The following is a 22,954-nucleotide window of genomic DNA, read 5'->3' as shown; positions in this document are numbered from 1 at the left end:
GCAGGCAAAGCCCAGCCTTGGGGGTGCGAGGGGGGGAGCCGTGAAGGAGTAACCAAAGCCAAATAGAAAGAAAGAAAGAAAGGCTGGGAGAGAGAAAAAGGGCGTTGCTTGGATGGGGCTCTCCTTTCCACTCCCCTTTCCCAGGTCCCCAGCACCAGGGCAAGGCGCCTGCTTCCCCCCTCCAGCACTGCTGCTCCTGCTCCTGCTGCTGCTGCTCTTGCAAAACTGGAATTGGCTGGGATTATTTAAGGGAAAAAAAAAGGAGGAGAAGGGATCAGAGCAGCCGCCAGAGAGAGGGCGATAGAGTCCACTTTCCTCCAACTGCCCTGGGTCTCCCTCCCTCGCTCTCTCCTCTTCAGCAACACCAAGAGCCCCAAACTGAACCTAGAGCAGCTTTTTCCATCAGTTCAGTTCCCTTCCCTCCCTCTGTCTCACACACAGCAAGGAGAGAGCCCCTTCCTCCCTTTGATTTTCCTTCGCATGCTCAGCCCCTTGTTTCCTTTAAAGCACTAGAAATCCCCCTTCTTGCCCCCGCTCCTCCCTGCAGACTGGGACTGCCATGGGAGCTTTGCAGATTGCTGGATTTTCCATCCTTTTCTTTCTCCTCCACTCTGGAAACACGCTGGCAAATAAAGCCAGTCAAGGTAAGAGAAAATGTTCCCTGCTCGAAGGTTTGCTGTTTGATGTGTGGATTGGGCAGCCGGATCTCCTCGTTAGAGCTGGGGTTTAAGTGCAGGCTGGAGAAGGCAGCAGCAGTAACAACAAACAGTGGAGGGGATTTTAAATGTCGCTTGCAGATATTCTCGCCTACTGCCTTGGAACTGGGGTTGGGTTTGTAAACTCTTTAATGAGTTGCGTTTCTTAGACTTTAGTTCTTTTGGTTTGGACTCTTTATCTCAAGGCAGGGGGTGCAGGGGCAGAAAATTAGGGTGGGCAAACAAGTCTGCATCCATCACAGGCAAAATGTGGCTGTTTGGAGAGGCTTGGGGGGGCTCTGCTGGTTTTGTGTCTGTGAGATGGGGCAGCAGAGTGGGCGAGGAGGCTGCTCCGGGCTGGGCTGGAGGGCAGGGATGGCGGAGCGGGCGTTGATAACGCCGGGAGGCTGCATCCGTGCTCGGGGACTTCACATCGGCACGGGGGAGTCTCAGATGTTGGGCAGCAGGAAACTTCAGGTAGCTGAGCACAGCTAAGCCTGAAAATTAAGGGAGCTCTTTCCCTATCTCGTGGAAAGAGAGGTATGTCCCATCCTTATCAACTTCGGGCTTTTCTGTTTCACAACTCCCGTATTGAGCCAGAGCCTCCCCTTCCCAGACGTACACACGGAGCTTTATGTATGGTCTATCTATACCTTCGCTTTTCTATAGCACCTCTATATTTAGCTCAGATTTTTTCTATACACGCGCGGGAGTGCGTGCGCCCACACGAGCACACACAGCCCTATACATGGTCCTGTTGGCTGTCTCAAAGGGGGTTTTCTCCTTCATTCACCACTATCTGTACAATCTGTCGGGTTTTCTCTTTTTCTTTCCACGGCATGCGAGGTTTCTCTGGCTGTGCCGTTGTGGCAGCTGCAGTGTTTGTGCGGACGGTGAGATTAAATAGCGTGTGAATGAAATCTCGGAGCGCAGGCTGTAATGAAAGATCTCTTGTAGGAGGATTCCAGCCACGCGCATGGTCGCCCCAGCCCTGTCACTGACAAAGTTAGAAGGAATTTCAAGGCTATTGTCTTATCTGGCTCAAAGTGTTTCTAAAACAATAGGCGACTTCTCCGGAGGGCAGCCTGGGCAAGCAGGAGAGATTTTTCCAGGGCAAAGGTTTGGTGAGAAGGCATCCAGCTTCACATAAAGCTTTATGATTTAGGCACAGAAAGGAATGCTTAGGTTTTTATCCCCCCTCAAATTATCTTGAGTGTATGCATTGCTTTCATTTCTTATCATAATATTTATTTATTAAGGCCTTTTGGTTTCCAGTTCCATTTAAGCCTGAGCCAGAATTGCATTAAAATAGCAAAGTGAAATTCCATCGTGCAGAGACTTGACAGATCCCTTCAGGGAAGGAGAGGGGTGGAGTGGGGGTGGAGAGAGGTGAGCTCAATCCTGTGCCGGGGTTCATCGCCCGCCGTGTGCCTGGGACAGGGCTGGCTCCTCCCGGGTGTCCGGGGGGGCTGTGCTGGGGAATTGATCCCTGAGGCTGCAGCTGGGGGGTTCTGTGCGCTGGGGAGGGGGAGGTGTCTGCAGAGAGGCAAAGGTTGGTGTCTGTGCGGCTGCAAGGACTCTGGGCAGGGGTGGGCCTGGTGCTGGTGGTGCTTTTTGGATGAGGCTGAACTCACGGGCATCACTGATGGCAGGTACAACATGTGCCTTTCCTCAGAACCTGCTGTCCCCTGGGTTTTCTGACTGTCACTGAGCTCTTTAACCCACTCTGTGTGTCTGGGACATGTGTTAGCAGGATATTTCTCAAAAGCATCAGGTGTGTGTGGCAGGTGACACCCCAAGGATGGGGAACACATCACCCCAAAACCTTTGCCCTTTTGAGGGACAGCCACCTTTGCCAGGTGACTGTCACGGGCTGGGAAGGGCTCCTCTCCCATCTGTCTTTTCTTGATGGGATAACATTGTGTCGTGGGTTGGGCTTGCTGGCTCATTTCTTGTACTGAATTACCCCAGAAAGTTTAGTCTGTGGGGAAGGAAGGATTTAGAGAGCTGGCTGCTGGGCCTGGAGGGTGTCTGCCAGTGGACCTGGCTGGCTGTGGAGTCAGCTTAGGGCTAGGGAAGCTTTCAAGAGGAGAACTGGCAACATAAATCTAAATAACCATAGGGAGGCTCCTGACACACATTCGCATCTGCAGTCCGCAAGTCAAGCTGCCCACGTGTTGCTGTGCCCAGCACTCCTCTGGGTTTTGGATAGAGAATGTCACTGCCAGTCCCAACTTCTTGTCTGTCAGTCCATCTCACAGCCTTCCAGACAGAAGAGTTTGTCCTGAGCTCCTGCTCTCAGTGGAGCAGTGCCCTCACCTGCTGTCTGCCAGTATCCATCCCTCCCTGCATGCTGGGAGGACAGAGGGACATGCTCCCAGGGACTGGCAGCTCAGTGCCCTCCTCGGGCAGTGCCAGCCCCGCTGGCAGCACCCTCATCACTGGGAACACATCCCAGGATTTGCCACTTCTCCCTGCAGCTAATTACACATCCCCTCAGATGATGCTGTGGTGTGGGGCCAGGAGGGAGAGGCAGCATCTCCCTGGGAGATCCCAGCACCTGGTTTGCAGCCCCTGGCATTCCCATGACCCCAGTTCAGGGTCCTGGCTGGGATGACAGCCTCAGCTCAGCCCACTGGGCACTGGATGGTGGATGGTTAACTCCAGCCCTCCTGGCTGGTGCTGCGTGGATGCCCAGGGCCACAGCTACTGTCCCACCTGAGGGACTGGTGTGCTGGGATGCACCTGCAAAGCCTACACTGCCAAGGATTATTTTTCTGTATTTTTTTAAGGAGGCTAAAATTTTCCAATTGCAGCGTGGAGATGCTGTTTGATTCCCCTCCCATTGCAGCCAAACCTCCTCCCCCTTGGCCTCTGCCTTCCTACCTCTCCAGCATTCACAGTGTGTGACTGTTGTGCCTGTCCCCTCCACCCCGCTGAAATATGAAATGTAAAACTGTAAACATTTCACATACACAGTTCAAAGGAGATCTTTGACTGAGGACGTCTAACATGCCTGTACTGAGATTAAAAAAGGGGAGGGGGTGGGTAGGAAGGAGGGAAGAAGAGTTTTTTTGTAACTGCCAACTGGAGTATAAATATTCAGACACTTTGAGTCTTCCAGTGCCGATGTATTGCTCTCTCCAAACTGCTCAGGAGTTTGGGGGTTCTTGTCTTTTATTTTTATATAGATTTTTCTCCTTCACAGACAGCCACACCAGAGTACTCAGTTTAGGAAAATAGTATGCATGATTGACCTTAGCCTTCACTTTCAAAATTCTAAGTCCCCTGAGAGGCTTTAGGAGAAGCCTGGGATGGCAAATAAAGTTTGCTCTGTCTGGCAGCTCTGGAGGATGCCTGGCTGTGTTTTGGAGAGGCTGTGTCCCTGGTGGAGATCTTGAGATTGTTGCTCCCGGAGCAAAAAACAAACACATTTCTTAAGGCACGGCTGGGTCAGTCCAATAAGCCAAAGGAACAGCAGCAGTGACAATTCCATGGGGAGATGAGCAGGCTGCTGGTGTGGAGCATCAGACCCTCTGTGGGGTTTGATGGAATTGGATTGAAGTGACCAGGGCTGGCACAAGAAGGTGGGATGGAGGTGGAGGGAACATTTCCTACCCAGGGAATGGTGGTGGAACTGGGATCCACCAGGGTGACCTGGGCTGCTGCAGAGATGGACAGCTCAACCTGGCTCTGCCCTCATGGGAGTGGGAAGCATAAATTAGGGGGATAAAAAAGCCCTTTTCTGGGTCATTAACAGCTTTGGGGAAGCAAAACCCAGGGTGAGGGTTATAGAGCAGGGTCTGGGCATTGGACAGTAGGGTCACCAGGCTGGGAATGGCCCCAGGTGCTCGCTGTGGCTTGTGGTTCCTCCTCCTGTACTCCATCATTGCACAGGGCCAGGTGCTGGGGCTGCACCTCCTGTGTCCCACCTGCTTTTGGGAAAGCTGCGTGGATGTGCAGAACACAGGGCTGTTCAGGGGTCTCCATTGCATGGTGAGATGCAGACATCCCCTCTGAGCCATCCTGAGCACAGGTATCTGCCCACTGGCACCCCCATCCTGGCAGCAAGACATCACCCAGCACCTGAGTCAGGATCTCTGAGTGCAGATGACACTTCTTTAGCCAGTTTACAGAAGGCAGCCCTGCAGAGCATCCTCCTCCCCTCTCCTGGCCCAGATCCCCTCCCAGGGGCTGCCACTGCCCGTGGCCATGCCCTGAGCCAGTCCTGCTGTGGTGCAGCACGAGTCACCCTTGCAAGCTCCCTGGACGAACAAATGATTAATAAACTGCACCACAGTGTCTGAGGTGGTTATTAATACCCTGGTAAAAGGAGCTACTGAAGTTATAAAGCTTTAATTTGGCATTAAGGGCGAGTGGAAACTCCTCATGTCTGCCAACAGCTACACACACATCCCATACAGACAGGCTGTTAATATATATGCCTATATAAAAACAAAGAATAAAATTAATTCGTAGAAAAAGCTGGAGCACTTGCAGGAGAGGGGAAAAAGGATGGTGGGTTTGTTTGTTTAGGATTTTTCAGGCCAGTTTTTGCTGTCCTGTCTCACCCCCCTCCTCAAATTTATTAGGACTTTTGGCCTAGGGCTAAAACCATCTTTTATTATATTTTTTTTTTAACAAAATAAGGAAGTGAGGAAAGAGCCTCAATCCAGGCTCTAAAAATATACGAGCTGTTGCTTTATTCCCCTATCGCTGTCGGGTGTGACGCCGCAGGGCACAGAGGGCTCTGCCACCGCCTCCCCCTGGGTCAGAGCCCTTGGCTCCCGAGGGTGCGCGCCGGTCCCGGGGAGGTGGCGGTCCCCCCGCTTTTGGCACGCTCGAAATGGCAGTGGCGTTGAAACCGTCTGCCTCCGCTGCCTTTGAAATGGAGAATAAAGCTGCAGCTGGAGCGGAACGGGGCCCAACAGCCAGCGCTGGAAAATCCCACCCACAACGGAATAAAAAACATGGCCCGAGGCGCGGGGCGAGCTCCGCAACCTCCTGCCCTTCCCGCAGCCCCCGGCGGTGGCCGTGCCACGGATGCTGTTGCCCTCTGAGGAGCCCTGCTCGGCCCCGGGGAGATGGGGCTGCGGTCCCCAGCGAGACTCAGCATCTTCATCCAAACCAAATTCCGGCCGGGTGCAGAATTCCCCAGTGCTGGGGGTGTGAGGCACGATGCATTCATCTGCACTGCCCGGTTTGGGCTCATTTCAGGCAGTTTAGGGTGAAAAACAGTGGGTTTTGGTTATTTGTGGAAGGAAGAAATGGAAGGGGTGTAGGGGTACAGGTCTGGCAAACCCTCCAAAAAACCCACCTGGATTTGGGACCTTGACTGGAGCAGCTCCCCTGGAGTAGGGGGACAAGCCGGGCACACCCCAGGGAGGAACTACTGAGAGCAAATAGGGACAGGAGCATCAGTAGGGATTTTTTATTTTAAAAAAATATTTAAATCTTCACTTGTCTTGGAGATGAACCCTCTCACATGGCGGCAGCAACTCAGAGCACCTGCAGTGAGGTCACAGGCAGCTTTTTGGATAGAGAAAATTCTCCCGCTGGAAAAACAGGCTGGCCTGAGAGAAAACCTTCACTTTCATGTGAAAATGCTGCTTGCATTGACAAAAATGCTAAAAACTGAGTTTTTCAGAGAGTTTTACTTTAATTCACTACATCATTTCTGAAGGATACTGAGGAGCCAAAATTTCAGCTTTCTGAAATTGGGATCTTTGCCAATCCCAGGACAGCTCCTGGAGTGCCCAGGAGGGTATTTATTCACTCTTCCCACAAACACACTTTTTTGGTTTTTTCTTTTTTTCCTTTTTTTTCTTTTTTTTTTTTTAGAATCCTGTAACCTTTCAGAATTACTCTAGCCTTGGAAAAATTAGAGTGGAATACTGATAATGTTTTCTTTTGTACTTTTGCTGCTGTGTAATCTTTCCAAAGTTAGACAACCTTTGAAGTTACAGAATAAGAAAAAAGAGACAAAAAAAGGATGCTCTACATGTGTGAGTGGGAAAGGGCCAGAGGTGCATTCGGTGCCTCATGCCTGTTGTTCGTGGTCTTGAGTTTGAGAGTGCAGAAGGAAAAATAAATAGGAAATAAAATTCCCCCAAAAGTGAGATTCCTGGCAAAAGGCTGGGAAAGTTTCAATGATGTGATTTATGCCTGGTGGATGCTTCATGTTCTGAGTGTTTTTAGGGGAAGGAGATGGGGGTTGATGGATGGTCTGTACTGTTTGGTGCTGACTCCCACCTGTGTGCCAGGGTGGGTGCCCAGGGTGCCAGTCCTGACAACTGTCACCTTGGCACCATGACTCAAAACATCACAAGGTGATTTATAACTTTGGGGGAACACCTGAAAGGGAACTCCCAGCCGTGCAGGGCCAGGACCAGGATCTGCAGATTCAGCAGACCTTTGGGTCAGCATCAGCTTTGCTGCTGCTGAGTTCCCATGCCCGTTGTGGCCAGCGCTTGGCATCCCCCCACATCCCCCTGCTCCAGTGCCACAACCTCCCAGCACCCCTCTGGGAGCCCAGTGAGGGATGCAGGAGCCTAAATTGAAATCACTGGGATGCTGAACAGCCACACTCAGCTCCCCAAAAGGACGAGTGGCCCATGGGACCCTGGCACAGGCAGGGATTGATGCTGGGTGCCGGGGTGGCCGCAGCACCGTGGCACCATGAGCAGTGCCATGGCTGCTGTAGGTGCCAGCCAGGAGCAGGGCCCTGGTCCCCGTGCAATCCCTGCATCATCCCCACCGTGGTGGGTCAGCCTCCAGCCGGTGATTAATGGCCCAAGGGAGGCCGTGGTGGCCGCGGGCCATGGCTAATGTCAAATAACAAATATGAATGCGGGCTGTAAATATTTATACAATGCGCAGGCACGTGCCGCCTCCCTGATGCAGAGACAAAGCTCTGCTCCTCCCGGCCGGGTGAGTCACATCTCCCGGCAGAGCCGCCGGGGTGGCCGGCACCGGGCTCGGGCTGCCGTTCTCGCGGCCGTGGCCCCTGTCCCGCGGGGCTGCAGGGCTGCCTGCCCGCCCTCCCGCCGCTTGCAGGGATGTTTTGGGTCTCTGGGGAGCTCCTGGAGAACTTCTGTTCTTGGAGCTGCTGATAAGCAGTCCTTTAAAGGCAGCTGAGAGCTCTGAAGCCTCACCCTACTCTTGATGGGGGACAGGGAAGCTGGAGGGACTCTCAGGTCCCCCTTCCCCAGTGAGAAGCTTCCTATCCCCTTCCCATCCACCTCCTCCCCAAGAGGAGGTGGAGGCAAATCCCTCCTGGGGCAGAGTTGATGCTCCCCACGCGGAGCTGGAGCCTGGGCTGCTCTGGGAGCCCTGCCCATACCTGCGGGGCTGTGGGTAATGCTCAGCCTGCCTGCCCCTCAGCAGCCTGATCTGCAGGCCCTGGCAGTTATGGAGGGCATGTGCCTGCTTCAGGGCACCACATCTCCCTGACTGCCAGAGCAGTGAGAGCCAGCTGAACGGCCTTTTGCTCACAAACCTCCACTCTGTGTGCTTGAGGCTTCTCTATTTCCCAAATGCCATTAAAACCTCCACTTCCACGGCCTCCTGTCACAGCAAACCCTTGGGCATTGCTGCTTGAGGCCATTGCCAGGATGTGATGTCCTGGGTAGCACTGCATCCCAGAGAAGGGGGTTGAGGGGCAAAGGGGGATGGGGACAAGGCAAATTTTGTCCATGTCCCCGTGGAAGCCTTGATGTTTTTCCAGTTCTCCCTCCTGCTTCTCACTCCTGGCTCCCAGGTTTATTTAGTGTGGTCCCTGCTAATTCGTGCACATTCCTTGGCGCCTAAGAATAGAAAGTGATGACGATTATTTGGGTGCCTGGTCGGCTCAGGAAACAGCTAATTGGAGACAGAGACTTTTACCTCTGCCTGGGCTGGCTCCAGCCTGGACTGGGAGTGCTTGAGCAGCATTTCCTATCATCAAACACATGAAAGGGCCAGGGAATCTCAAAGTGATGTGTCCAAGAGGAGACACAGGTTGTGCTGTTTGAGAGTGGACCCAGTGATTCACCATGTCCAGAGCCCATCATCAGGACTGGTTGAGGAGCCACAGGCTGCTGGGATCCATTGCCTGGGGTGGTGGCTCCCATGGGGACATGGGTAGAGGTCCTAGGCTCTCCCCTTTGCTCCCTCACCTGTCCTCTTGCAGATGTTGACGAGTGCGTGGAGGGCACCGACAACTGCCACATCGATGCCATCTGCCAGAACACCCCCAAGTCCTACAAGTGCATCTGCAAGTCCGGCTACACCGGGGATGGGAAGCACTGCAAAGGTAGGGACACACTGCTGGCAGAGCCAGAGTCCTGCTGAGTGACAGCCCCAGCAGGTCAGAGGCCAGCAGTGGCTCATCAACCCATGCAAAAAGCCACTTGTTCACCCTGGCCCATTGTAAACCTTTTATTCCCCTTTTTTGCACCAAACTCCTGGCCTGTTGACAGGGCATGGGGACAGAGAGGACTCTTGACTGTCCTTGTATGGCTGGGGCTACCCATGGAGGGTCACATGGGGCTTGTTTTAAACAAAGCTGTGCTTATTTTCCTGCAGGATTTCTGACCCTGAGGCTGCAGAACTGTGTTAGCAGCTAAAACACAAACTTCAAAATAACACATAGAAACAGAGATATAGATGGTGTAGATATCAATTTAGATGTAGATATAGGTGTAAACCTAGATATTGATATAGGTGTAGGCATATATCTATATATAGATACAACTGAGTATGGAATGGAAAGAAAATGGGCTCCTTGGGGCAGCAGCAGCAGGAAAGCAGGATTGGGGCAGGGGAAAAATTCCCAGCTGGAAGCAGGTTCAGGGTCAGGATGGGCCGAGTACAAATAGCAGAGGGATTAAAGTGCTCCAGGCACTGCAGGGCTTTGCCATGGAGACGGGCTGCTCTGCCAGCACCCTGGGAAATCCCAGGAGGTTCCCAGCACTCTGCACCAAGCTAAAGCTGTGAGACACTGGGCTAGCTGGGGCTCCAGCATCCACACTGGGGAGAATGGGGATGACTTTGTAGACTCTGGTGGGATGCTGCAGGTGATAATCTGCTGAGGACCTGCTGCTGGAATAGGCAGAGAGAGCAGAAGACCCCAGGGCACATTACCAGCTGGGTGGCAAAGATGCTGGAGATGGGGAGCAGCACCCATGGTGGGCAGCACCCGGGGCAGCCCTGCAGCTCTCCTGCCCTTCTCCCCTGCAGACGTTGACGAGTGTGAGCGGGAGGACAACGCGGGCTGCGTGCACGAGTGCGTCAACATCCCCGGCAACTACCGCTGCACCTGCTACGACGGCTTCCGCCTGGCGCACGACGGCCACAACTGCCTGGGTGAGGGATGTCGGTGCCCTGCAGCTCCTCAGCTGCTCCAGCACCTTAGGATTGACCTGCTGGCTTTCCTTGCTGGGCACTTCCCAGGACCCAACGCCCCCAGATGTGCTGTAGAGCCGTGGAACCGTGGTGGCACTCCCAGGGCACACAGGCATGTCCTGTGCTCCGATAGCTTGGTGGGGGCAGGATTGCTCCCCATTACATCAGGGTGATGCCAAGGCAGGATGCTCCATGCTGGGAGAAAAACTCACTGTGTGGGTCCATCTGGGAGGGCTGGGGAGAGGCAGAACTGGGAGAGTTGGATTTGGGGTTGCTGGGGTGAGGCACAGGCTCTCTGCAGCCTCATCCTGCTGCAGCCAGCAGCCGGGCAAGCTGCTCTGTGCCGCTGCCGAGGGCAGGACCAGCTCACCCGGGCCCTGCCGCTCGCTCCGCTCGTGCTTGAGGTCGGCCCTGCACCTGCCAAAATAGATGAGTTAATAGCAAATATGGTGGGGATGGGAACCAGCGGAGGGACTGGATAAATAATCCCCGGGCCAAGACAAACCCGGCATCAGCCCACGGAGCGGCCGTGCATCCTCCCTGCTACTTCCCACCGCCCCAAACTCCATCCGGCCGCGGCGGAGCCAAAGCTCCCGTCAGAGCCCCGGGGCCCATCGAGCTGCCCGCGCCCGTCACCCGCTTCCTCCCGCGGCATCCGCGGTGGGAGCTCCGGGGCACGGGGCCGCCCGCCTCCCCTCTGCCTGCAGCTCATGCTATTTTCCAATTAGTGTCTGCAGAGGGGTCATTAATGAGCTCATCACTGGGAGGAGGAGGAGGGGGAAGGGATTATGGACACATACGCTTTGCATTAACCACCATCACCGGGATCTTCGCAGCCTCCTCGGGGAGGGGGGAGATTTACACAGCTGGGAGGAGGCGCGGGCGGGCGGCTGGTTCTGCCTTCCTCCCCTGGGGGAGGATGAGCCCGAGAAGAAGAAAGGAAAGCTGGACGTCATGTGTTTACAGAGTTGGGTGGGAGGGGATGGAGATGGCTCGGGAGCAGCCGGCCAAGCGGGGATCTGGGGGGAGCATGCTGGCTCCCACCTTGAGCCCTTACTTAGCTCATGCCAGCATCTCATCTCTGATCCCAACGAGCTTTGCCCAACCTGCCTGCATCCCCTTTTAGTCAAAAGAAAGAGAAGCAGAGCAAAGGAAAGGAGTGTGTTGTGCCCAGGCTTTGCCAGTGCCATGGGCAGTAGCTGAGCTGGAGAGGGGTCAGGATGTCTGCCCACTAGAGTCCACTGGCCCCTCCATTGCCCATCCTGTGTGACCTTTTGAACCAGGACAGGAATTCAAGCCCTCGTCCTGACACAGGCCCTGCTGGCTTCTGCCCATCTCTGTTGCCTTTAATAAAACAGGTATTAGAGAAGCGGAGTCTCATTTCAGCCATCGGGTTTGAACGGCTCCCTCCTCATTTTTGAGCAGAGCTGGAAGAAGTTGCAAGACATTAAGCCCTTGTTCTAAGCAGGAGGATTTGAGGAGGGTTATTGGCATCTGCAGGACATAGCTTGGCTGGGAAGAACATTGGAGGAAGCCATGAGCTTCCTCCATGGCAGAGGATGTCCCTTTATGCCTGGCTGCAGCCCAGGTGTCAGCCCTCACTGCCCTGTGGGTGAGGGGGTGTTTTCAACACCTCCTTTCCAAGACAGCAAGTTTGTGGGGTGCTCCTGGGCTCTGCTGCCTGGCTACTTCCAGCTAGAGCTGCAGCCCTGCTTTGATAATTCTGAGCAAATCCTCATGGCTTGCCTGGGACTGGGGCACAGTGCAAGGCACCCACGCTGCTCAGGCATCCATCTGTCCATCCGTTTTGCCCAAAAGCAAGGGCTTTGGGTGTGCTGTGCTGTTTGGGGAGGAGGCTGGTGCTGGGAGCCCCCGGCGCGTGCCATCGCTCAGCCGCTCTCCCGGCGGTTCCGGTGGGCTCAGTTTTCCTCTCAGCCGTGGCTCTGCAACGCTCGAGTTCACAGGAGGTTTTCTTTGGCACGGGGCCCCTCACTTCCCAGCCCGACACCATCACCCAGCACTGTGGGCAGAGGGGGCAAGGGGCAGCCACGGCACAGGTTTGTCTCTGCCCGAGCCCGGCATCCTGGTTGTTCTGGCACCTAAGGGCACTGGTGAGTTTAGCTTGCACCATTGTCCCCAAAAAGCCTCTAAAGAGAGCAATGGGCAGTTACTTTTCATTAAATGCAGGTTTTGCAGGGCTGGAGGAGCAGCAGCCTGGGGCGAGGGCATTGCTGCTGCCACAGGGCCACATCCCAGCCCCTTGCAGCCTTGGCTTGTTAAACCAAAACAGGTGTGAGGGCAGAGCAGGGGATGTGAGTCTCCTTACAAGTAATTATCCCTGCTCTGGGCTAAGGTTTCCCAGCTCCTCCTAATGAAATGCAGGCATCCCAGCTGGCGACAGGCTTTGAGGGGCTGGGAGCAGGGGCCGGCTGCAGCCAGCATCCTGGATGAGCATCCTGGTTGCTTTGGGTTTTCTGGGACAAGGAAAAGCCCTTTTTCTGTGATCTGCTGTTCCCTTCTGTAAAATGAGGCCATCAGTCAAGGAAGCTGTATGATCCCTGCACCCACTCCTGCTGTGCTTTGCCTGCATCCCCCACCCAGTCAAGCATTCCCCTTTCTTCCAGCTGGGGGGAAGCAGGTTACTGTTCTGTGCCACCCAGTCCCCCTCCCCTTGGTGTGCCAAGGAGCTGTGCTCACCCCCTGCCACCTTCCCTCTGCAGACCTGGACGAGTGCTCGGAGGGCAACGGCGGCTGCCAGCAGACCTGTGTCAACATGATGGGCAGCTATGAGTGCTTCTGCAGGGAGGGCTTCTTCCTCAGTGACAACCAGCACACCTGCATCCAGCGCCCTGAAGGTCAGTGCTCAGCACTTCCACACCCTGGGCCACCCTCCATCCCTATGTTTATCAGGCAGGTCTGTCCTCTGTCACCTCTGGCCACTCCTGCCTGGGTTTAGGCGCTGCTGCTGGGTTCTTGGTGTGGGAGATTTGAAAGTGAATCTGTGGCAGGCATGTTGGGAGAGGTGATAAATATCCTGCAGCAGAACTCTCACAGGTCTCTTGTCCAGGCACAGCAATACTGAGCCAGGGACATTAATTCTATGCCCAGAGGAATTTATTGATAAATAGAAGGACCTGGAGGTCCTCACACCACCTTGAGACACATTTTCCCCTGCCAGGTCTTGCACAGCACCAAGCCCTTCATCTCAGAATCAACTCTAAATTGTTGCCGTCTGGAGCAATCTCTTAGCCAAAATAGGAGGAAATGAGAGATTTTTGTGTCTCTGCTGATTTTTATCTCTGCTGCTTGGCAAAGCCAACTGAGTGTTTTTGCTTTCCTCCTTCCCCCTTCCCAGCTGTGTTGGTCACTCCAGCTCCCCAGGAATCTCACCCTGTCCAGGACAGCTGAGCAGCTGCAGTGGCATCTCCTGTGTCCCCATCCCTTGTGTGTCTAGGAGGGATGAGCTGGCTGCTCCTTCCTGCTGGTGCCACAGTGGTGGTCCCTGCTGGGGACAGGGATGCAGGTGCTGGGTCTTGAGCTCAGTAGGGTTTAAAGCCACCGAGAGATGTGGGAGCAGGATCTCACCCCAGGTGGGAGGGAATCAAAGGTTGGAGGCTCCCAGGCGGTTTTGTCCACCTTCCCAAGCAGCTCTGTGCCAGGACCTGGCCAGGGTTATCCTGTCCCCACAAGGTCCTCACTGACAAGGTTTCTCCTCATTGCCATCAACTCCCTATCCCATCCCATCCCACCTCAGACATCCCTCTGCCACTGCTGACCAGTGCCAGCAGTTTTTTGAGCATTTCTTTGCTTCCTTTTCTCTTTTAGAAGGCATGAACTGCATGAACAAGAACCATGGCTGTGCCCACATCTGCCGGGAGACCCCCAAAGGGGGCATCGCCTGTGAGTGCCGCCCCGGCTTCGAGCTCACCAAGAACCAGCGGGACTGCAAACGTAAGGAGCACCCCAGGGCTGGGGATACAACCTCCCAGGGACCCCCTAACCCTGTCCCCATGGCACAGACTCCTCCTGCCCCTGCAGCAAAGCCCTGACCCCCTGGTAGCAGCTGGTTCATTGAGCCTGAAGCTCAGCATGCTCAGCTCTGTCTCTCTGCCCTTACAGACAATGCTTCTGGCAGCCCCCTTTTCTCTGGGATGTTGTGTCCTTACATGACCAGGCTGAAACGGCAGTTCAAGGGGGGCCCAGAGGGTCAGCATCCCCTGTTCTTGTCCCAGTGTTTCACTTTCCAAAGGGAGGTGAACAAGGAGAGTGCAATTGGCATGTGAGGAGCGCAGGAATCCTCTCCCTGGGGGTTGTGGTGCTCTCAGCCTGTCTGATCTCCTGCCAGCATCCCACTGGCAGTGCCAGGGTTATCAAATAGATATGTGTGTGTTTATGCAATTATTTTTATTTTGTTTCTCATTTGCTGTGTGCAGCAAATGTGTAAAATCACTGATGAAATGAAGGCTTAATCCTAAACTAAATGAACAGCACACCTTGCCCCCTGGGGAGGGCTGGCAGGGATTCCCAAAAGCTCCTGTGTCATCCCAAAGCTCAGGAAAGTTTCACCCTTCCCCTGCAGCACTGGATTCAGGGTCAGGGTCAACCAGACCACCAGTCCCCTTTGCTTGGACTCCACTGGTGGCATTTAGCAGGTATGCAGAGGGAAGACATGAGAATCCACATAACAGCCTGCTAAGATCCCACAGGGAAAATGAAGGGCTTTAGGAATTACCTGTGAGGGAAGGAGGGAGGGAGGAAGGGAAGTCTCTGAGGGTACAGATGAGGTGTTTCCAGCCAGCTTTATGTGCTACATGTGGATGGTAGGCGGGGAAGAGGAGCTGGGGCCATGGTGACACTGGTTCTTTGCTCCCACAGTGACCTGCAACTACGGCAACGGGGGCTGCCAGCACACCTGCGACGACACCGACCAGGGGCCCAAGTGCGGCTGCCACGTGAAATTCCTGCTGCACTCGGACGGGGTGACCTGCATAGGTAGGTCAGGGCATCACCCACAGAGGGGTTGGGGTGTGGGATGGCTCCTCTTCCTCCCTGGGTGATTTGTCCTTGGCCTGGTGAAGGGTTTTCCCCAAGCCTTGGGCGCGCGGTGATTTCCTTTTGCTGAGACCAGGGAAGATCAGCGCTGTGTGAGGGATGCTGCAGCACCTGGGATGTGTCTGCACAGCCACAGGGAGCAGAAGTGATCTTGGTGGTGCTTGAGGGGACACCTGGGGACAGGTTGCTGTGCTGGGGTGCGGGCAGGGATCCCTGCCTGCTTCTGTGCTGCTGAAGAGAGAGCTGTGAGGATGTCCTCATGCTGGGAATTGTTACTGTCACTGTCACTGGCAGCTTTTGAGGAGGGATGTGGAGGGGGCAGGTTTGCCCATAGCAATCTGTTCCAACTTGGTCTTGTGGGGCTTTGGCTCAGGAACAATTGTCTTGCAAAAAAAAAAAAAAAAAAAACAAAACCAAAACCCCAACAACCTGACAACTCAACCACCCCCAGAATTGTCCTTTTCCTGTGTGTGTTTTCAAATTGTAAAACATCAAGCAGAGATAGAAGTTTTACTGGTTTCATATGCTTGTGCTGTATAACAGCTGCTTTGATTTAAAAAATGTTATATTTGGGGAGTGATTAAGTCCACAATTGCTTGAGACATTTGAGTTCTTACTGCAAAATGAAAAAGAAAAAGGAACTGGAAGCAAGAGAGGTTTTGGCTCCCCATGTCCCTGCTGTGCCTGAACAGAAAACCCTCCGTGCTTTCCACAGACGGCTCCGTCCTCAGGGCAGAGAATCCCCCCGAGCCCCTGGCTGCTCCCTGCCAGCTCGAGGGGTGTTTGGGGCTGAGCCCCCAGCAAAGCCCTCCTCCCCATCAGCTCACTGCTGCTTTAATGTCACTGCTGTCCCCGAGGCTGCTCCCAGGGTGGATCCTGATCCCTCCTGGCTGCTGGCAGGCGCTCACAGCCCCTGGTCCCCGCCGTTCTCGTGTTTGTCCCCACAGCCACTGCGTCCTCTCCCACCTCTGAGGACCCTCCCAGGGGGTTGTTGCTGTGCCTGGGTGGGGAGCTCTCCTCCAGCAGGGAGCTCAGGACCTTGGGGGTGTCAGCTGGTGGGTTCCTCCTGGATGAGGGGCCCTGTGTGCGGCGTCTGACTTGGGCAGGTTTGGGACCGAGGATCCCCCTGGACCTGCTGGGTGTGGGTGTGAGAGAGCAGCTCTCCAAAGCACCTTGTGACCTGGGGGATGCTTCAGAGCTGTCTGTTTGCTGGGGGGGTGGTCTCTGCACTCAGACCCTGGGTATCACAGGTGTGAGGGTGGGATTTGGGGGTTTCCAAAATCACTCATCCTCTTGTTCTTAGCCAAAGTTTCCCTCTTTGTCCCCATGCCCTGCATTGTACCTGCTGGGGAGGCATCTCCCACCAGAGCCAGTGCATCCCTGTGAGCTCTCCCCTTGTCCACCTTTCCAGGGGAAATCAAACACTGCACTAGAGGATTTTAGGAGCAGAACCAGCCCAAAGCCCACCACCACACCACGCCTGTCTCATGCCTTTGGGCTCTGCAATCCCCTCTCAGAGGAAGGGGCCTGCCCAGCTCCTGCACTCTCTGGGGGGATTCCCAATCCCCAGCCCCACCGTGGGAACACCAAGGGGTTGTGCTCCAGCCATGGGGAGCCAGCAGCCGCCCCGCGGGGATGCCCGGCCAGCAGATTTACAGCCGAGGTACCTGCTCGGATATTTATAACCACCCTTTCTTGTTTTATGGCTCGGGCACAGCAAACAGCCCTCCCCCATCCACGCTGCCCCCTTCACTGCCCCTTCCCCATTTCCTCCAAAATATTTCATCATTTCAAGGGGAATAAAGTTTCCAGTGAGGGGAAACGCAAAGTCGTTCCCCGGGCCATGGGCTTTGAAATTGAACGCGGTGTGTTTGATGGGCTGCCGGGACAGGCCCCTGGTCCAGGTTCCCTTCAGATCACACCACGAGGCAGGAAGCACGATCAGCCCCTCTGAGTGACAGTTTCATTAGGCCACGGCCGGTGTTTTTCATTTTTCTGCTTTTTATTGCTGCTTTTAAAAATGCAGATAATGAGGAACATGCCTCTAAGCACAGGGGCCATCACTAATGGCTCCCAACATGTCTGCAGGCACGAGGGGGAGGGGGAGCCGGGAGGGGAAGCCAATGACCTTATATATTTATATTTATGCTCCAAAAGCAGCCTTTAAAAAAAAAAAAAGAATAAAAAAAAGCACATAAAACAGCCCTCCAGCAGCCAAGGGTGCAGTGCCCGCGGGGAGATGCAAAACCAGCTGTCACAGTTGATGCAGATTTTGGCTTTCCAGGAAGATTTATTAGCCAGGGCATCATTGCAACTCCCTCCCACCCATATTTGGGGTGCAGCAGGGCTATTGCTGGCCCCCTACTTGTGGTGAGCCCTGGTGGAGCGGGAGGGGGTGGAAAGGGAAGAAATACAGTTAGATGGAGAAGGAAACTAAACCCAGCTCAAGTTTTATGGCTGATTTCCTGACCCGCGCCGAGGCAGTTTGCGGTCGGTGCTCTCCAGCTTTGTGGGGCTGGCGGTGCCGGGAGCTCTGGACCCGCAGCCGGGGTGCACTGCCCCACGGGGGAGGCTGAGCAGCCCAAACACACCCAGCATTTGGGCTCACCGCTGGCTTGGCTGCTAAATCCGCAGGGTGTAAGTGCCACAGGTGGGATGTGGTTGCCTTCCCAACGCCCGTGGCTGCGTGATGTCCGGGTGGCTCCGCTCAGGGATCACCACGTGCTGGTTCTGTTCACAGCCAGGGCAAGGACCCGGCTCCCCAGACTAACAGGCTGCACTAACGCTCCTCACAACGCGCTTCTCCCGCTCGCATGGGGCTCCAACCAGCCCAGCACAGCTGGAGGGGGTTTGGAGAGGCTGAGGGACATGGAATGCTTGGGAGGTGGGAGATAAAAAGCCCAAAGGGACAGTTTCCACCAGGCTGGAAATGCAGCAGAGTTGAACCCATTGATGTGTGACACCAACCAAGTTCCCTGCTGGACACTGTTTCTAAATCACTTTTTTATAATGTTAAACAGGGGAGAGACACTTCCAGCAACACGTTATCCTTGAGACGTTTTCTAATGGTAAATATTTTTGTTCTCTCTATCTCTACGAAGGGGTCTAACTGTAGATGGTCTCTCCTCTGGAGATCATAGCGGGGCTGGGGGCTGAGCTGCTGCGCTAACCGCATGTCTCACTAACCCTGCCCCGCTGCTGCTTCCAAACCCCAGTGCCAGGCCAGCCAGGGCTGGGCTGGGGACAGAGCAGGGACCCCTTGCCCTGCTGTGCTTGCATGAGACGGGGCTCTCACGCTGCTTTGGTGGATCCAGCCCATGCCAGGGTGACAATCTGCTTTGGCAGGGTTACCCCCACACCCAGGAGGAGCTCACAGTGGGCTGCCAGCAGCTGCCTGGTGGGGAGGGGGATGCTTGTGCCCATCTCTGTGCTGTGCACTCCCAGTTATCCCTTCCTAGAGCCCACCCTCTCAAGGATGGTCCCCTCTGGGACCTTCAGGGTGTCCCAGGGTTTGGCCTCGCCATGCACAGTGGCTCTCAGCCCAGAGCTGCAGCAATGGCAGAGCTGCAATGGCCCTTTACAGGCTGGGCACCTCCCCAGGGATTTCTTTGCATCCCCGTGGGGTCTCCAAGCCCTTCACAAAGGTAAGGTGATGTCTCTGCTCTGCCACTAAGGAAACTGAGGCAGAAGGTGCAGCAACTTGTTTGTGGTGGGGAATCTTGTTCCTGGATGTGCTGGGCACAGGAAAACTCCTGGCACATCCAGGAGCTGTGGGAGCTCAACTCACCAGCACAGGGAGCACAGACTGCAGCTTTTGGGGGGCTCTGAAGAGCCTTTCACATGGGGGTGGGAGAAGGTGGGGACCCCAGATCCCCGTCATCACCACGCTCCAGCCAGCCCAGCTGTAATCTCCTCTGGCTCATGGACTCACATCTTGCTGAGATTGTCACTTCTCAGAAGGTGGAGGTGAGGCCAGAGTGTCACCAGCATTGAGGGTGCTGAGCAGGGCAAGGAGTGCCATGGCAGTCAGGCAGTGACAGCAGAGCTGGGATGGAGGAGGGTGGAAAAGAGTCTGAGTGTGTGTGTGTGAAGCTTTGTCCTCTCCCTGCCTGAGTGATGGAGGCCTCACCAAAGCCCTGTGTGGCTGGTGAGTCACGCCAGGCTGGGAGCAGCCCTGGGCTGCCAGCTCCGCCGAACAATTGCTGCTCCCCGAGGCAATCCAGAGCCCAGCCCCATGCCACCAACCTCTACTGCCTCACAGGTACCCCAGCAGCCCCCTCCAAGCTTTCTGCAAACCCAGAACAGCGTTCCCCCCTTCACAGAGGGGTTTGCAGTGGTGCTCTGGCCGTGCTAACTGTGCTCATACCCCACGGCCACCCTGGGCAGCTGCCCTGGGATGGTGGGTGAAATTCCAGGTGAAATTCCCAAAGGTGCAAAGCAGCCAGGAGGGGTGCCACAGTGCTGGAGGAGGCTGTGAGCAGGGTGACAGTGTGCCCAGGGCAGCACATTCTCTGGAGAGCTCCATCCTCCCTGCTGCAGCTGCTTCTCCAGCTCCATCCCTCTGGCAGCAGCACCTGAGCCAAACCAATCGTCTCATCTCAGTGGTGACCCTGTTAAATCAATCCTCCCCAGGCTGCTTCTGCATCAGCTGCTGGAACAAAGGCTGGCGTTAAACAAATGATTCACTGGCCTTTCAGAAAGTTTCCCTTCCCTTGGGCGCGGTGTCACCCGCCCTGTGTCCCTGTCCCCGGCCGTGGGGAGGGAATGGCCCTGGCACAGCTGGGCAGCGCGAGGACCTGGCTGGAGGAAAATAATATCTGCAGAAATCCTTCCCCTGCCGTTAGGTTTTGTAATTGTGCTGGCGATTAATTTCATAAAATGGTCCCTTTTGTTCTCTTATTATGGGACATCATAAAAATAGCAGTGGCAAGATGAGCACAGAGCGATCCCAGCTCCCGGGCCCCGCGGCAAATGGTTGGATGGTTCAGTCATTCCTACCCCATGTGGTGCTTGCAAAGAGCAGGAGAACCTGGGATTTGCTCTTTCCAAGGAATTTCTTCAAGGCATTTTCATCTTGGGTTCCTTGAAGCCCAAATGCCTCATTTATCCAAGCAACCAGCCTTCTGAAAGGAATATTTTATTATCCTTTGTGAACAACTTAATGCACTTCAAACCATTGTTCTGGTGGTTAGGGTTGAAATTGAGGATTGATCTCACAGGGAAGCTGTCAAGCTGAAAATGCTTCATTTAAATTAGTGTCCCTTCTAGTCCTACCAGCAACAGCTGACTTTGATAATACTGAAATAATTAGCTCTTTTTTTTTTTTTTCAATTGGATTTTTTTTCCACTGATGCTGCCTGCCTCTGAGTGTGTGTTTTAATTATATGATGTGTCTCCCAAATTAGCCTGAGACACTGGACCAGCCATGCCTGAGCAGTGGGTGATGGTCAGGGACTGACAGCACAGGGTCACCCGTGGCTTTGTGGCTCAGTAGCTTGGTGGCAGCGAGGGGGACAGGACCCCCCTGCCACCCCTCTGGAGGACTGGGGCTGTGGAACCCCATCCCTGGGAGCTGCAGCTTGCCAGTACCTGTGTCTGGCTGCTTTTGCACAAGTGCTTTGACTTTGAATTCCTCAATTTGGGGAATTGAATTCCTCCTCTCTGGAGCTGCCCAAGGTGGCCTCAAGGAGGCCCTGTCTGTGGGGCACACCAGCCCCCATGTGTTCATCATTTCACGCCTCTGTGGCCTCGTTGCTGTTGTGTGAGAGCCAAGGGAGGTTTCCATGGGCTCTGCGGGGAGCTTTGTACCCCCTGCCACTCCCAGGCCGTGGCATGGGGGACATCTGGGTGGCATGACTCCCCCAGCCTTTTGAACAGAGGTCCCTCACCCCAGCCTTTCTGTCCCCTTGCCATGCAGAGACGTGCGCTGTGAACAATGGGGGCTGTGACAGCAAGTGCCACGACGCGGCCACCGGCGTCCACTGCAGCTGCCCCATGGGCTTCATGCTCCAGCCTGACAGGAAGACCTGCAAAGGTAGGTGGGTGTGAGTGGGGCTGGGGGCTCACTGCTCACCCCTGGGTGCCTCAGACCCCGTTGTGTCCTCAGTGCCCTCAGAAAAGGCTCAGATTTAGCTCAGCTCGACGTTGCCCCCAGTGCTCACTGGCTTGGTGTTTGCATCCATGGGGTGGGGACAGGAATCACCCCCTGCACGGGGACTGGGACCCCTTGCTGTAGGCACCATGCTTGGCCCCATGCCCCTGGGAAGCCTGTGGGGGGGAGGAAAAGGGGGTCAGGTCAAGTTGGAGGCAGTGGCATAGCACTTGTGGGGCTAGAGGGTCCTGTCCCATCTCACTCCACCCCACTGCCTGAGCTGCCCCAGGGGAAGGGCTGGGTGTGCAGGGAATGCTCACCTGCTCTGGGGGGGTGAGATGCACAGGTCCCTCTTGGGACACTGCCCAGCCAGGTCCAAGCACCATGTCCCACATGGGGGAGAACACCCTGAGATGCTGCACATCCCACCAATGTCCCCACACCCCTGTCCCTGCCAGGCAAGGCAGTCCAGGCTGCTTTTCCTGCACCCCAAACTTTCCCCCATCAGGGCTGGCCAGTGCCTGCATTGTGTCTTTTGGCAGCTGTCAGAACTTGACCCCAGCTGAAAGGAAAGCCTGTCCCACTGCTGGCTGCCTGTCTACCTGTTGACTGCTTCCAGAACCCCCTTGTCCCTGGTATTTTATCAGAGCATCCACCCCTCTCCAATTCTGCAGTTTCCAGTGATGTGCAATAACCCAGAGCCACGTCCCCTGTGTCTGGGGTTTTATTAGGGCTGCAGGCAGGTTTACAGCTTGCTCCCTCACAGTCATAAAAAGAAAGCCTCAGCCCCAGTGAGGCAGAGCTGCCGCCCCAGCGCTGGGGGATGGAGGGACAGGGCAGGCTGCTGCCTCCTCCTGGTCTCTGTCCATTTCACACGTTGTTTCCTAACAGTAAATTTTGTGATTAGTGGGAGAACAAGCCACGTCAGCCACATTCTCCTGCTGACCATCAGAGCCCAAAGGGTTTCCTCCATTGTCCCTCATGGCGGGGACAGCACCCAGAGGGGAGCACTGGGCTCTCCTGGCCGAGCATCCCAGCCAGGGTGTGACCTTTGGGTGTCCCTTGTCCCCACCAGACATTGACGAGTGCCGGCTCAACAACGGCGGCTGTGACCACATCTGCAGGAACACGGTGGGCAGCTTCGAGTGCAGCTGCAAGAAGGGCTACAAGCTGCTCATAAACGAGAGGAACTGCCAAGGTAAGGGGTGCTGAGTGCCCAGGCCCCCTGCCCTGCCCCTCTCTGCACTCCCATGGCTGCTGCTGCAGAAGTGCTGCCCCGGCTGCTCATTCCTCTGGCCCTTCCTCTGGACTGCATACATCCTTGAAGGGATTAGTGCTGGATTTAGGCTCTGGTTTGGGGCTTAGCCCTTCAGTCTCAGAGCTGGGGACTTGTGGGCTCTTGCCAAGGTAAAGCCAGCAATTAGGCAGATGCCAGGGTTCCCAGTTCTTGGAGGGCAGGAATGGGGAGAAGATGCCTCCTGCTCACTCCAGAGGGAGCTGGCTGCTCCATGCTGCTTCTTTCACTTTTTTCTCCCCGTCCCAACATCTTTCTACACATTTCACATAAGCCTGGGAAGTCACTGCTGCCCCCGCAGCCCATGGCCAAGGTCAGCACAGCAGGTGTGCATGAGCCTGAGTGCTGCCTCCTGAAAACACACAGCCGGGGAAGGAGGGGGCTGGCAGGCTCCGGGGCTGCCACTGCTTTCATCTCCGTCCAGGTTCTGTGCTCCGG

General features: G+C 55.2%; 1 protein-coding gene across 1 annotated transcript in view; it reads left to right on the top strand.

The window, feature by feature from the left end:
- Nucleotides 1-212: 212 nt before the first annotated feature.
- SCUBE3 (signal peptide, CUB domain and EGF like domain containing 3) overlaps nt 213-22,954 on the top strand; it is a 31,730-nt gene continuing 8,988 nt past the window's right edge. The window contains exons 1-9 of the mRNA XM_059867492.1: nt 213-644; nt 8,866-8,988; nt 9,915-10,040; nt 12,800-12,934; nt 13,905-14,030; nt 14,955-15,071; nt 18,152-18,199; nt 21,049-21,165; nt 22,298-22,420. Of these exons, the coding sequence (XP_059723475.1) occupies nt 560-644; nt 8,866-8,988; nt 9,915-10,040; nt 12,800-12,934; nt 13,905-14,030; nt 14,955-15,071; nt 18,152-18,199; nt 21,049-21,165; nt 22,298-22,420 (1,000 nt within the window). The 5' untranslated portion in view covers nt 213-559. The remainder of the gene's footprint in view (nt 645-8,865; nt 8,989-9,914; nt 10,041-12,799; nt 12,935-13,904; nt 14,031-14,954; nt 15,072-18,151; nt 18,200-21,048; nt 21,166-22,297; nt 22,421-22,954) is intronic.

The sequence above is a fragment of the Haemorhous mexicanus genome, chromosome 25 (assembly GCF_027477595.1).
Source record: "Haemorhous mexicanus isolate bHaeMex1 chromosome 25, bHaeMex1.pri, whole genome shotgun sequence".
Taxonomy (NCBI): Eukaryota; Metazoa; Chordata; class Aves; order Passeriformes; family Fringillidae; genus Haemorhous; species Haemorhous mexicanus.
The sequence above is the reverse complement of the archived record's forward strand: the minus strand, read 5'-3'. Positions and strand labels throughout refer to the sequence as shown.